The 14,656-nt window shown below is 48.2% G+C and overlaps 1 protein-coding gene across 11 annotated transcripts in view; it reads right to left on the bottom strand.

The window, feature by feature from the left end:
• The window catches only part of RAPGEF1 (Rap guanine nucleotide exchange factor 1), a gene marked incomplete at its 5' end in the record, with an annotated part of 157,688 nt that overhangs the window by 117,687 nt on the left and 25,345 nt on the right, over positions 1-14,656 (bottom strand). The window contains one exon of one of the 11 annotated variants that reach the window (XM_082617303.1): positions 4,348-4,507. The exons of 9 other annotated variants lie outside the window; for them this stretch is intronic. In XM_082617303.1, coding sequence (XP_082473429.1) covers positions 4,348-4,411 — 64 coding nt within the window. Of the gene's footprint in view, positions 1-4,347; positions 4,508-14,656 lie in introns of those variants that run through there. One more of the 11 variants, XM_082617307.1, reaches the window with a different exon arrangement.

Raw genomic sequence — 14,656 nt, 5'->3', positions numbered from 1 at the left:
TATAACAAAGTGAATCAGTTATACATATACATATGTTCCCATATCTCTTCCCTCTTGCGTCTCCCTCCCTCCCACCCTCCCTATCCCACCCCTCTAGGTGGTCACAAAGCACCGAGCTGATCTCCCTGTGCTATGCGGCTGCTTCCCACTATTTTACGTTTGGTAGTGTATAGATGTCCATGCCACTCTCTCACTTTGTCACAGCTTACCCTTCCCCCTCCCCATATCCTCAAGTCCATTCTCCAGTAGGTCTGTGTCTTTATTCCCATCTTACCCCTAGGTTCTTCATGACATTTTTTTTTCTTAGATTCCATATATATGTGTTAGCATACGGTATTTGTCTTGAATTCTTTTGAGAGCACTGAACGGGATAGTAGGTATATTTCAGAGCAGTTCAATTTAGCTCTAAATTGAAGGCTTCCCCAGGTGCCTGGGTCAATGAATCAATAACGAAATGCCGACTGTGATTTAAGTGCCTTTTGTGAAGCAATCTTTTGCAGTGTGAACAATCATCAATAAATTTACTTAGTCTTTGTAAATTCAGAATTGCTGTGGGACAGAGGAGGGTGTACCTGTTTTCACCCCCCGACGCCTCTACTTTGGGCAGAGAAAGGCAAAGAAGGAACGTTTCCACCACACACGCGCCAGCACTGGTAGATACCATTTACTGAGCACCTACCGTGCACCAGGAACCACGCTGCACCTTTCGTACCTCATGTATACCCGTGGTAGCACTGGAGGCCAGGCAGCACTCAGTTCGGTTGCCGAGTGCACTCACTCACGGAGGGCACCAGGTGCCATACGCTGTGCTAGTATGGGGGACAGATCAATGATCCCAAGAGACAGCCCTCAGGTTTCTGGTCAGGAACTGTAGTAAACAGACCCCCCTCCACCGGCCCAGCCCTGTGGTGAGGGCTGGAATGCAGTCATTTGAAGGCCACTGGAGGTAAGGACAGTGGGGAAACGATTTGGGATTACAAAATTCACTTGTTCAAGGTCAGAGAGAAAGTCAGGGGCAGCAGAGCTCTGGCTGGATGGACCGCTTGGGATCACAGGAAGCCACTGCCTTATCCTACCTCCCATCCTATTGTTTTGGACAGGGCCTGCTAGAACTCACTATGGTAATGCAAATGACTTAAATTTATCAACCACTGCAAGCATTCATTATTGTAAAAACCAATAAAGGCAGTACCGTTTCTTTCTTATGTTCTGGGTTCTGAGAGCTATAAGAAAAACTAGAACTATAAGAGTCGGAGAGTATAATGTTGGTCCCTTCAAAGGGTGCACGTCCCACACTGTTTAAAATCATTAGAGAGACATTTCTCTATTAGGCGTAAAATGCTCTTTAGGGTGACAGCAAGCAGACGTGAGATTCATGTTTCTCAAACTAGTATTCTGTCACCTCGGTTTTTTAACTTTCCAGGTCTACAACATGGTAACAGAAACATAAATGATCCAAAAGGCAGATAATGATTTCCTTTAAATGTCCCTTCAGAATTTATTCTGCATTTGACCTTCCTAATCACGACTGTCTGGCTCTGGTTAAAGTCTGCCATCACAGGTCAACACACAGACCGGACAGAAGTCAGGGGCAGGCTGGGCAGTTCCGGCTGCCTGCAGCAAATGCACACGAGGACGTGCCCCAGTTTCACTTGCCCCTAAAGGAGACAAGGATTCCATGCCGCCTGCTCTAGAGCCTCGTGCCATCAGTCATCCACTGAGCTTGGACTTCGAAAAATGCACTCGGATCAGGATCAGGGTGGTGGCTGGGATCCATTAAACCAGCGGTCCCCAACCTTTTTGGCACCAGGGGCCGGTTTCGCGGAAGACAATTTTTCCACAGACCCGGGCCGGGGGTGGAGGGTGAGGGGGGATGGCTGAGGCAGTAACGTGAGCGATGCTGAGCAGCAGATGAAGCTTCAATTGCCTACCGCTCACCTCCTGCTGTGCGGCCTGGTTCCTAACAGGCCGAGGACCCACACTGATCCGTGGCCCAGGGGCTGGGGACCCCTGCACTAAATCATTCCTAACCATTGTTCCAAAATCCCAGTTCCAAAATATAAACAACCTTTAAAGACAAAGACACACAGACAAACTGTGAAGAATCAATAAACTCCACAGCATCGTTACTGTGGATCCTTGGACTGGAGAACAAACTGCGGGTCCAGGGTCTACCCTGCTCAAACCAACAGATCCCTACGCTAGCAGAGACACGGCCCTGGTACATGGGATGTGTGAAGACTCAGAAACCAGGGGCAGTTAACTGCTCTTCTTTTTACCCCCAGTTCACTGTGGATTCTGAAATCCCTGCTGTCAACCCCTCTCGTTTAAATTTCTGAACACAACTAAACAACACAACAAAACACAAAAGCTTTCATTTTTGTCTGTAAGCCCAGCTGCTTCCTATGGAAGTATTAAGAAGTTTTAACTCACACATTTTTCTAAGGAAAACCAGAGACAACTTAAAAGTAAGTCAAATATTAAATTCCTGTTGTAAAAGTGACCTGAGTTATTGGATCAATGCCAATTTTCTTCTTGGTGGTTGGAGATACCAGGCCACATGGCACTGAAAGAGCGTTACATCCTGACCCACCAGTAAATACCCATGTCTGCTAAGATTCATTCTGAAGGACAAGGTACTATGATGTAAGCAGCAACTGCTGTTTTTTTTTTTTTTAATGTTTTTCTCCCCCAAATGAGTAAAGTACATTAAAGAAAATATAACAAACCTCATATATGCATGACCTGGATTCTAACATAACAAACCTCATATATGCATGACCTGGATTCTAACAGTTGTTAAAATGATCCTGTTTTTCTTATCTGTATGTATGTGTTCATTCAGTCACCTGACCATTTTAGAGTAAAATTATAGCCAGCATAACCCTTTAGCCCCGAATACTTGAGCATGACAACCCCGAAAGGACACATGGCTCATTACCGTCCCCACACGTAATAACATAAGCAACAGCTCCCAAATATCATCTACCACGCAGTTCATGCTCAACTTTCCTGAACTGTCCCCCAAATGTCTTCTATAACTGTTTTGCTCACACCAGGATTTGATCAAGGACCAGTAAGGAGTACCTTTTTCAAAGTCACTTGTTGGACAAAGAATGAGTGACTGATGGAAAGTCAGAGGGGCTGGAACGGAACAGTAAATTAGCATCCGACCTACTTTTCCCTATTAAGAAGAAAAACAATTATATATAACCTGACCACAAAAGACAACTATTATTAACATTTCCATGCATTTTCTTCCAGTTTATTTTTTCTGTTCATAAACACACACCCATACATACGCTTGCGCTCAAACTGTCTTGCTACAGGTCAGGTGCTATCTCCACCCTTTTTGGCAAGTGGAGATAAAAGAGCCAATACCTGATGAAGTCCTGTGGGCACCATCTTTGGTATTTTGGTGCCTGCCGGGTCTGTGAACTGCCGGTCTGCTAGGTTAATAACAGTGAAAAGGGCAGCCGAGTGCACTGGAAGACCCAAAGGCCCTGGGGCTGCTAAAGGGTCCTCCAGTTCCAGCACACCACAGCATACTGCCGTGTGTGGCCCCTCTGGCTTCCTCCTCCTCAAAGCTGACGCTAACACAAGCCTGAGTGACACCGAGTAGGTTTTAACAGGTGTTGCTGTCCCGTGTCACGGCCATCTAGGATGGATAAATATGAGACTTGGTTTTTTTTTTAATAGAAGGTACTTTGAACTCTTTGGAAGAAAGGCGCTATATATTTAAAAGCTATTAATAACATTCTCTAAACCAAAGTGTCACAAAAGATTCAAACTCCTGGATATCAAAATTTTTACTTGGGATATATATATATATATATATATATTTTTTTTTTTTTTTGCGGTACGTGTGCCTCTCACTGTTGTGGCCTCTCCCGCTGCAGAGCACAGGCTCTGGACGGGCAGGCTCAGCAGCCATGGCTCACGGGCCTAGCCGCTCCGTGGCATGTGGGATCCTCCCGGACCCAGGCACGAACCCACGTCCCCTGCATGGGCAGGCGGACTCTCAACCACTGCACCACCAGGGAAGCCCCTTGGGATACTTTTTAAAGCTGAAAATTTTCAACCAACGGACATGTGCTGTACTAAATAAAAATCTCAAACTGAACTAAGTAAGTTCTCAGCCAAGCCAGGCCATCACATTGAGATGCAAATCGTTTTATTCCTTAGGAGAACTGCCTGTTAATTTTCTTTAAAATATGCTGAACTGCAAGCATTTTCTGATGAAAGGTATTTCCCCAAGCAGTTTCAGCTCTGGTTTTAAACCAAAATCTCCCAACAGAAGGCTGACTCCTTCCTTCTTCCTGGAGATGAAGCACAGGGCCTGCTTACCTTGTTTCCAGGGGCACAGATGGCTTCGTTTCAGGGGTTTCTGTTTTTCAATAGCATTGCCCATTCTAAAGCCAGAGGATCACAGGGCCCTTCCAAGCCCAGGTGTCTTTGTTGAACAGCAAATACGGACCAAGTCACTAGCTGGAAGGGGATTCATCTCTCAGACATCCCAATCACCCAGCGGTGAGCCCTGGCAAACCCTCACAAGAAAAACCCGAACTCTGCTCTGGAAGGTCCTTGCCTCTGCCTTTCAAACTCCCTTCACTCCCAGGAAGGAAATCAGAATAAAAGGCTTGTTATCGTCCTGGCGGTGGGTCTCGGTACCTCTATACTAGGAAGCTCTTCCTCCGCCCTCCTTTGACAGTCTGTTACTCATTGGCACAGCAGCCTCAGATTAATTTCCAAACACTCTGGACACTGCTTTTCTTTGGGGGAGGAGTGGGAAATGAGATATCAAAAGGCTGAAAGCTAAAAATAGACCAATTTGGGGGTGTGCCACAAGAAACATTTTTTTTTTTTTTTTTTTTTTTGCGGTACGTGGGCCTCTCACTGTTGTGGCCTCTCCCGCTGCGGAGCACAGGCTCCGGACACGCAGGCTCAGCGGCCATGGCTCACGGGCCCAGCCGCTCCGCGGCATGTGGGATCCTCCCAGACCGGGGCACTAACCCGTGTCCCCTGCATCGGCAGGCGGACTCTCAACCACTGCGCCACCAGGGAAGCCCAAGAAACATTTTAACAGAGACCCTAACATCACACCTTCTTTTTAAGGTTCTGGCCCTCAGACCAGTGTGCATCAGATGACAAGTTCCATCAGAGAGGAAACAAGCTGACTTCATTAATCCTGTGTTTCCAAGGGAAAAACAAACAAACATCAAAATGCAAGCTGCACTTTAGTTTCCAAAGAAGAAAAGACCTCAGAGGACAAGCAGCTAGGAGTTTGTCACCTCAAGCTCCAATCTTACGCTCTATTTTGGAATTAATTTTTCTGGAGAAAATGTGGCACCACCTAAATTCTGAACAACAGGTTTCCTGGAAGAAAGAAGGGCATGAAATCATATGCTTTTTGGTAAAAAACAAAGAAAATGGCAAGGTACGTGGAAAGATTTCACTGACTTAGATACCAGAGTTTGAGGGTAGAAAAGCTCTTAAAGAATCCTTGGAGCACATGCAGTGGGTGAGACTGGCTGCAGGACCAACCACCTGGGTTCAAATTCTGCCTCTGCGAACAGAGCACAGCCTTCTCAGTTTCCTCATCTGTTAATTGGGCATAATGCCAGTAGTCCCACCTCCCCGGCTATAATCGTTAGGGGAAACACTGACTGAAACCGCCCAGCCCTGGCCAGGCAAAGACAGTAACAATGTGCATAAGTTATTTTACCACAGGAGATCCTGGTAAGGAACAGGGAACTAACAAGCTACCACCAACCAGAAGAATAGGGGAAAGGTCAAAAGGAGAGAGGAGACGCCAGTCCACATGTCCTACCAACCTCCCAGAATCTTCCTTGCTGGAATCCATCTTGGCTGAGCAGTTGCGCGTGCCACCAGAAAGGACCCTCAGTCAGAATGATTGGTCAGAGACAACCCGAAAACTCACCCCATCACCATAAACCCCGAGACTGCGAGCCACGTGGCAGAGCCGTCCTCCTGGGCTCCCTCACCCCGCTGCTCTCCGCCCGGGCGCCCCTTCCCAATAAAGTCTCTTGCTTTGTCAGCACGTGTGTCTCCTCGGACAGTTCATTTCCGAGTGTTAGACAAGAGCCCGCTCTCGGGCCCTGGAAGGGGCCCCCCTTCCTGCAACGTAATGAGGATCAAATAAAAGGGACACTTAGGCATCCCTTGGTAAATCGTTATCACCAACACTGTTATACGCTTTGACTGTGAAACTGTATTAGCTCAGACGGCCGCTATCTGGCTTCAGGCAATTTAGCCAAAGGCACATAATCACAGTGAATTTCGTTCTATTGGCGTTGGAGGGTACAAGGTGGGAGTCAGAGTAAAATTTAAAGACAGTGTTCCAAAAAAGACCCACAGGACCCAAGAAATGGAGCTTGAGGGGCACTAAATGCACTAGTGCCCCAACGGTTCAGCGGGCTCTGTTACCACCCCCAGGGCCACAGCCAGCGTGCTGCGCCAGCCACTGCCCGCTCTGAGGGAAACGGAAATACTCCTGCCAATGTATGAAAGTGAATGAAGCCAAATCCAAACCTTGACAAGATCTTAAGGTTTCCTATTTTGATCTACCAATACAGAAATCATTTTTACAAAATCACAGCCTGAGATTCCAAACTTCTTAAAGCAAAGAGCACGGGTCCGTTTCACTCCTCCAGTGACAGGCAGGAAAGAGAGCAAATGCTTCAGCGAAGGCCACGGCCAACCCCGCTTCCCTCACACTGTGTGCTGAACTCACCTTCCAATCAAACTGCAACCACAGACCAGAAAAGAGCAAAGGCTCGCACCCCAACCGCGCCAGAGGGGGCCACTGAAGCCTAAGAGTTGGTAAAAGATCCAATTCAAGTTCAGCACCCACCCCAACTCCATCAACAAACACCCCACCCTTTCGGTACACTCTGAAGAGACTTCAGTTTCCTTCCAAAAACCGTAACAATTTTCCTTAGGCAAGTTTGCAACGCCAGATATTATATCTGACCTCATTTCTTCCAGAAGACATTTAGTTCAAAATATCTACAAAAGCACAATAGATCAAAAAGGCTCTACTTTTGAACCTACATCTTAATGTCTCTTTTCACCTAAAGAAAGTTTTAACTTGTCAAATGCTCTGCACACGATGCCACCCAGTACCAGCAGAATACCCATGCACAGTAGGTGCTTAGTAACTACTGAGCAAATGGGCAGAGAGATGAAGGAATAAACAAACGGATGAACAAATGAAGGCTCCCCACCCCCCCGCAAACACACCCTACAATGTGTTAACGGGCGCTTTTTTTTTTCTTTTATAAATTTATTTACTTTTTATTTTTATTTTATTTTTGGCTGCGTTGGGTCTTCGTCGCTGTGCGTGGGCTTTCTCTAGTTGCGGCGAGCGGGGGCTACTCTTCGTTGTGGTGCGCGGGCTTCTCATCGCGGTGGCTTCTTTTGTTGCAGAGCATGGGGTCTAGGCACACGGGCTTCAGTAGTTGTGGCACGCGGGCTCAGTAGTTGTGGCTCGTGGGCTCTAGAGCGCAGGCTCAGTAGTTGTGGCGCACAGGCTTAGTTGCTCCACGGCATGTGGGATCTTCCCGGACCAGGGCTCGAACCTGTGTCCCCTGCATTGGCAGGTGGATTCTTAACCACTTTGCCACCAGGGAAGCCCAATCGGAGTTTCTAATCCATAAATGAACTCTCCTTCCTGCAAGCGCCAGGGGTGTGGGCCCGCCCGAGCGCTGTTTCATCCACCTTCCCCACCCCTCAGCTCAGGCAAAGTCCCCAACCTGGAGTTTCATCCGTATCTTTTTTTTTTTTTTTTTTTTTTTTTTTTTTTGGCGGTACGCAGGCCTCTCACTGCTGCGGCCTCTCCCGTCGCGGAGCACAGGCTCCGGACGCACAGGCTCAGCGGCCATGGCTCACGGGCCCAGCCGCTCCGCGGCACGTGGGATCCCCCCAGACCGGGGCACGAACCCGCGTCCCCTGCATCGGCAGGCGGACTCCCAACCACTGCGCCACCAGGGAAGCCCCATCCGTATCTTTTTTATCTCCACTAGTCTGTAAGGCTTTTGAAGTCAGGAACTGGGTTTGGGTCAGTTCCCCATGTCCCTGCGCGCACACAGGACAACAGGTCACCAGGGAAACCTGGGCTGGAGGCCGACGCTGCCATTTCTCAGCTAGGGGCTGCCACATTCTAACAGCTAATTTTCTGATGAACCTTCCAAACAAACTAGAAATTTTCTTGAGAGCAGCTCTGAAGTGAGGACCCTGTGGTTCAACTGCTTCTCGGGTAACCACGGCCTCCCAAAATGATTCCGTGTGAACTTGATGGGGGCTGGGGGTTGGGGTAGGTAAATCGAATCGCCTATTCTTAAGAATTCCTCCCTAACTCTCAGCTCAGAAAAAGCGTCTTCCAGAGTCGTCCCCAAGGGTGACTATGCTCCCCATCCAAGATGGGCAAGTGACCCATCCAGTCCACACTTTAGGGAGACAACATGGGACTCAAACAGATGAGACGAATCAAAAGTGAAAGGCCACCAGAAGTGGAAAGCTCACTGCACGGCCAGCACCGCGTGTCCCCACGTCCTGCGCAAATCCTCCGAGGGTGCTGTGGGTACCTGGACCGCGTTCAGTCAGGCCGCGTGTCACCAAGTTACTCCTGAGGTATTACTACTGCAAGCCCCACATCACGGACTCACAGAAGGGCAGGGCTAAGGACACAGACTGACGAAATCATCTCCTCCTAAGAGCTTGGGGCAGGGCAGGGCGGGGGTCAAGGCTACACACTTAGTGAGAGAGCCAGGTCCAGCCCAAGAATTTTAATTCTTGGCCGGGAAACCTGCTACCTCTTTCTCCTGACCAGAGGGACGAGGCACGTGAGGAGTGGAAAGGGCTGGCTCTGGAGGAGCGCTGACCCGGTTTGAATCTTTAGGTGGGCACTTCCCATCAGGGCGACTTTGAGATAGGAACTTCACCTCCCTGGACCTGATTTTTTCACCTCTGTAAAATATGTACTAATATGCTGCCTACTTCACAGGGCAGTCTAAAGCTTAAACAGGATGTTTTAAAGGTGCCTGGCACACCTAAAGGATAGGTACCATTTTTGCTGTTTTTTTTCTTTTTAATTTCATTATCTATGAACATCCAGCTTTAGAGACAATACATTAAAGAAAAATTATTTACCGTCACAGAGATTTTTTTCTTTTTTAAAATATCCCAGTAAGATCCATTGCAATGTTCTGGTAAATAACTCATTCCCTTAGCGCAAATAAAATAATATTTCACTTCCAAACACTTGTATCATCAGAATACTTTTTTTGATTATGGAATGCAAGCGACATAAACCAGGGAGGTAACACTGTGGTTACTGAAGTCTGAAACATTTTACAGTCCTGTCCTCAATGCAAGATGCAACTGGATTCAGAAGAAACCTGCGTCAGGGAGTCCTGCAAGGCGCTGCTCACTGCTCAGAAGGGAAAGGCCCGTGATCGCTGTAATGTGCACCTTCACCACCTCCTCCCCACCCCGCCCCCAGGTATGCGGGCGGGAGATGGAAGCTGGGCTCCGGAGCCGGTGCCCAGTAGCTGACATGAAGCTTTGTGCATGGAATTTGTATGCTGGGAGGAAAGTCTGATGTTGGTCACTTCCCCTCCAGAGAAAAATACAATACAAGGAAGCCCCAAGCACTGTGGGAATGTTCCAAAGTGGGAGTTCCAGCTCAGTCCAGAGTATAAACAAAGGGCAATGACCAGCCTGGAGGTCAGGCCAGCACAGCACTGAGGCAAAAAGTCTGGGAGCCAGTCTCCTGGATGCCCTAGTCCCTGCTTTGAAGTGACATCCCTGCCCAGCGCTGCGGAATCACCGAAGGCGAAGGCACATCCCGAGTAGTGCATCACAGGAAACACGGACTGGGGCTCTCTTACGACACACTTGCAAACTCACAGATCAGTCTCAGAATGTCATGGCCTGAGTGGCCTCAGATTCATCCGACAAATGCCGACGTGGAGTTTAGGGAGAATCAGACAACATGAGCAAAGAGTCACTTAGTTACCACTGTAATCAGTGCTGAGAAGTTCCGGGGGGGGGACATGTCTAGCAGGGCAACCTAATCTAATCTGGGAGGTCAGGGAAGGGTGAGACTCAAAGGATGAGCAGGAGCTGACCAAGCAAATGGGTGAAAAGCATTCTGGGCAGGAGCAGCATGTGCAAAGGCCCTGGGCAGCTGGAGGTATGAGAACGGGGGGAGGTGGATGGGGGTCAGAGGCAGCAGAGCCTTAGAGGTCCAGGGTTTCATCTCATGGGCTTCAGGGGGTGCCTAAAGTGTTGACCAAATCATGTGTGTTCATTTTTCTGGGAAGAGAAGTCCATGGCTTTCATTAAAGTCTCAAAGAGTTCTAAAAGGTTAAGATCCACAGAGCTAGTCTAACCCTCTCATTCCAAAACAAGGAAACTGAGGTTCCTCATTTTGAGGGAAAGACATTTCCCCACAGACAGCCAGAGAACCCTAAACTGGCTCCCAGCCTGGTGTTTTTCCACAGCTAGCCAGCTGCCTTACTTCTGGCAGGGGTGTGTCAACAACAACAAAGTGCTAATCCTCACTGAATATTGATACTGTATACCACACAAGGCTACTTTGTTTCTGTCCAGGCAGGCCCAGAACTGACACTCTACAGAATGAACTGTAAAGTCTGCCAGTCCATCTTTCTTGGGGTGTGACCTAACCTGCAAAATACAGGGGGCAGAACCTCCAATTCCAAGGCACCCCCATGAGAAAGCTTCCGGGTTTTTCAGGGACCCTGGCAGATGATGCTGGTTCACTAAAGGAAGAGCAATTAAGGCAGAGTCCTCGCTGCTAAATCAGCATCCAGACTTTTAAAGAAGCTGCTGCTTATTTGTTGTTTCTTTCTAAAGTCAGGACTGGGGACGTCCCTGGTGGCGCAGTGGTTACGAATCCACCTGCCGATGCAGGGGACACAGGTTCGAGTCCTGGTCTGGGATGATTCTACGTGCCACAGAGCAACTAAGCCTGTGCACCACAACTACTGAGCCTGTGCTCTGGAGCCCACAAGCCGCAACTATTGAAGCTCACGTGCCGCAACTATTGAAGCTCACGTGCCGCAACTACTGAAGCCCACGTGCCTAGAGCCCGTGCTCTGCAACAAGAGAAGCCACCTCAATGAGAAGCCCACGCACTGCAACGAAGAGTAGCCCCCGCTCGCCGCAACTAGAGAAAGCCCGCGTGCAGCAACGGAGACCCAACGCAGCCATACATACGTACATACATAAATAAAGTCAGGACTGGGCCAGAAACTAGCCTGAAGGACATGAAAGGGAGAAAGCCCACACCCTCAACTTTATTAATTCCACCTGGAATTGAGAGAAAGGAACTAATTTTTTAAGTGAACAAAAATAGTAATTTTCTCCTCTGCCACTTATTTCATACTATTTGGAATACTCGGGGAAAAGTCTAAGTATATGTGGAGAATATTTCTTAAGCTCTTGATGCTTCCTGGAATACCCAAAGGAGGAAGTCAAGTGCCCAGACAGCCATTTGAGGCCTTTGGGAGTCCAGCCCCTGAACTACCTTTCCCACCTCCATCTCCCACATCCCCACTCAGGAGCCTTTACTTTGGCTAAAGACTCAGTACCGTGTGTGAACCTGCTCCTGCCTGCACTGAATCCCACCTCCTTCCTCCCCAGCAAAGCAGATGAAACCTAAGAGTCAACACCCAGCAGACTCTCAGTGGGCAACCATCAAGGGGGACGCACATTCTCTGCTTTGCCTGGAACATGACGGGGTCAGAAGAGGCAACGCCCTCACTGGGGAAAGGCTCCCACCACCTTCCGCTAGCCCACTAAGCCCCCAGGGTCTGTGGCCTCCTGCCCTTTACAGCACCCTACTTGCAGAGGCGGTCCTCCACCTTGACTAAGCGGGTCTAGTTGGGGCGGGGCCGGCGTGGGAGTCACAGCAGCGCCCTCTAGTTAACGCTCTCCAGGCTTTTAAAGATGCACAACCTTCTCCACTACGAAGCTGAGCCCACACCCAACGTGTGCTTTTATCCACTCATTCAACAAGAATTTGTGAGCTTCACCTGTGTGCCTTTGAGCTCTGGTGAAGCAGCAGCTGACAAGGAGCTTACCTCCTAATGAGAGAGAAAGATCATAAAAAAAAGCAAATAAGCACTATATTAAAAAAAAAAAAAGCAAAGGCAGGGTTAGGGGACAGTGAGGGGATAATGTGATGTGAGTACTGCTTTGGACCCCCGTGGCTAGAGGAGGCCACTCGGGGTGACACATGAACAGAGAGCCGAAAGGAGTTAGGGGGCAAACGCACCCAGAAGGGCAGCTCACGTTTCCCGAGACTCAGAACCTAAGTGCTTCCTGTGCGTGAACTCATAAGGACCCCACCATTGGCTCCATTTTCTCCATGAGGAAGATTTTTAAGAGGAAGAGGCGTGAGGGACTTTCCCAAGGTCACATAACCAGCAAGTGGCTTCTGACCACAGGCTCTCGGCAGCCATTAACCCCAATGCCCGGGGGGGATGAACAGGCAGAGCGAAGAGCAAGTGCAGGTTCTGAGGCAGGAGTGTGCTTGGTATCTTCCCAGAACACCCGAAGGAAAAGCTCAAAAACCCGAGCGGCTGGGAAAGAGCAGCAAGGGTCAGCGGTACGAGCGAGCCAGGTGCCAGAGTACAGGGTGCCACGCGCAGGCCGTGGTAAGGACTTTTTCATTCACAGTGTAAAGGGAAGCCACGGGACAATCCTCATCAGGCCTGATGTGATCTAATTCACGCTCTGGCTGTTGAAGGAAGGAAGACTAGACAGCTGTGCGGTGAAGTGGGAACCAAGAGGCCAGTGAGGCGGGCACCACGGCAGTACAGGGGGAGACGGCAGTGGCCTGGAGCCTGAGTCAGCAGAGGAGCTGGCAAGAGGGACCGGAGGCAGGATATATGTGAAGTAAGCCCAAGAGGATCTGCTGATGGGTCAGATATGGGCTGTGAGCGAGGGGTCGGGGAGGACTCCAAGATTTCTGAGCCTGAACAACTAGGTCAAAAATGGTATAATTTACCGTCATGGGCACCCAGGGAGGAGCCAGCTGGGCAGGAGGTAGGGCGGTGAACCAAGAGCCCTGGTTTAGGCACATCAAGTCTGACACTTACAAGACATCCGAGTGGCGACGTTAAGTGGGCAGTCTGCAGTTCAGGGAAGAGACGGGGTCTGGACACATATACTTGGGAATGACCAGTATTTAGATGGCATTTAGACATGGAACTAGATTGCACAGGAAGAGACTGGAGGACTCAGCCCTAGGACATCCCAAAATTGAGAGTCTGGAAGAGCAGGGGATACAGAAAAGGAGGGCTGAGATGGGTGTGTCCACGTGCTACCAGAACACTTACACATTAAGACAATTCAGAAGAAGCTTGTAAACACTTACCATGATGCTTTTAAAGTACTGACTTTAAACATAATTTAAATTTTAGAGTTTGGTTCTCGAGTCCTAGATACTTAGTTTTAAATGGTCTTGCTAATCATGACGACTAATATATCAAACCAATGAATTAGCTAATATCCCAAGGAAAAATATACATTTAGTGTGGTATTCATCAAAGAGTTTTCTTCACAGCTGCCGATCTCCTGGCCATTTTCTTGTCAGAGCTAATTAGATTGCTGTTTTTTACCTCACAAAGCTGCTGACAAAAGCAGGTACTGGAAGTAGAAGAACTGTGAACATCGTCGTTCTCTTGCTGTTCACCAGTGCTTGTATTATTAGAATCTTCTTCCATCTGTCGTGTCTTTGCCACTTATCCATTTAAAAAGAGTTTGTTTCAGTACCGGGCAATGGTTCCACCCTGCTCTTCCACGTGCCAACTGGGCAAGTCATGTAAACCTCAGTTTTCTCATCTGTAAAATGAAGCCACTATCACCTCCCCGCAGTGCTGTTGAAGGCATTAAATATACTCAGCACAGCTCCTGGCATCAATGCATGTAAATTGTTTTTTATATTCTTCCTCCCCCTCCAAGAGCAACTTTTCAGGTCGAATCCCTAGGAGCTTTTCCGTTCCTCTCCATACCTGACTTTAAGCAGTGATTCCAAAGGGTGCCCCCACCCCCAAACACCTACCCCACCAGGAGCATCGACATCATCTGAGAACTTGTTAGAAATGCCAGTTCTCAGCCCAACTCCAGACCTACTGAAGTAGAAACTGGGGGTTGGAGCACAGCAGCCTCCAGGTGCTACAATCTGAGACCCACTGGAGAAGGCGGGCGGCATTCTGGGACACCCAGGACAGGCACCACCTGACCCAGACAATCCTGTCATCAATACCTGCTAATATAACAGGCTGCAAGCTGCCAATCTGTTATAAACACAAAGCTTCCTACCCTTCTGGCTGTTTTCTTTAAACATCAACTATATCACTTGAATAAAAATAAAACTTCTTGCAAAAATTCAATCCCTACCCTCCTTTCTATAGCAAGAGGGAAAAGAAAATCTCTAACTTAACCCAGATTACTGTTCCTATATAATTATTATATAATTATATATGTTTATATATATTATTATATTATATATAAGTAATAATATATATTATATATGTTATATACTACATATTTATATGTATAATTATTATATAATTATGTAATTATTATATAATTATTTTTCCAA

The sequence above is a fragment of the Mesoplodon mirus genome (genome assembly GCF_964341445.2).
Source record: "Mesoplodon mirus genome assembly, chromosome: 1".
NCBI lineage: Eukaryota > Metazoa > Chordata > Mammalia > Artiodactyla > Ziphiidae > Mesoplodon > Mesoplodon mirus.
The sequence above is the reverse complement of the archived record's forward strand: the minus strand, read 5'-3'. Positions and strand labels throughout refer to the sequence as shown.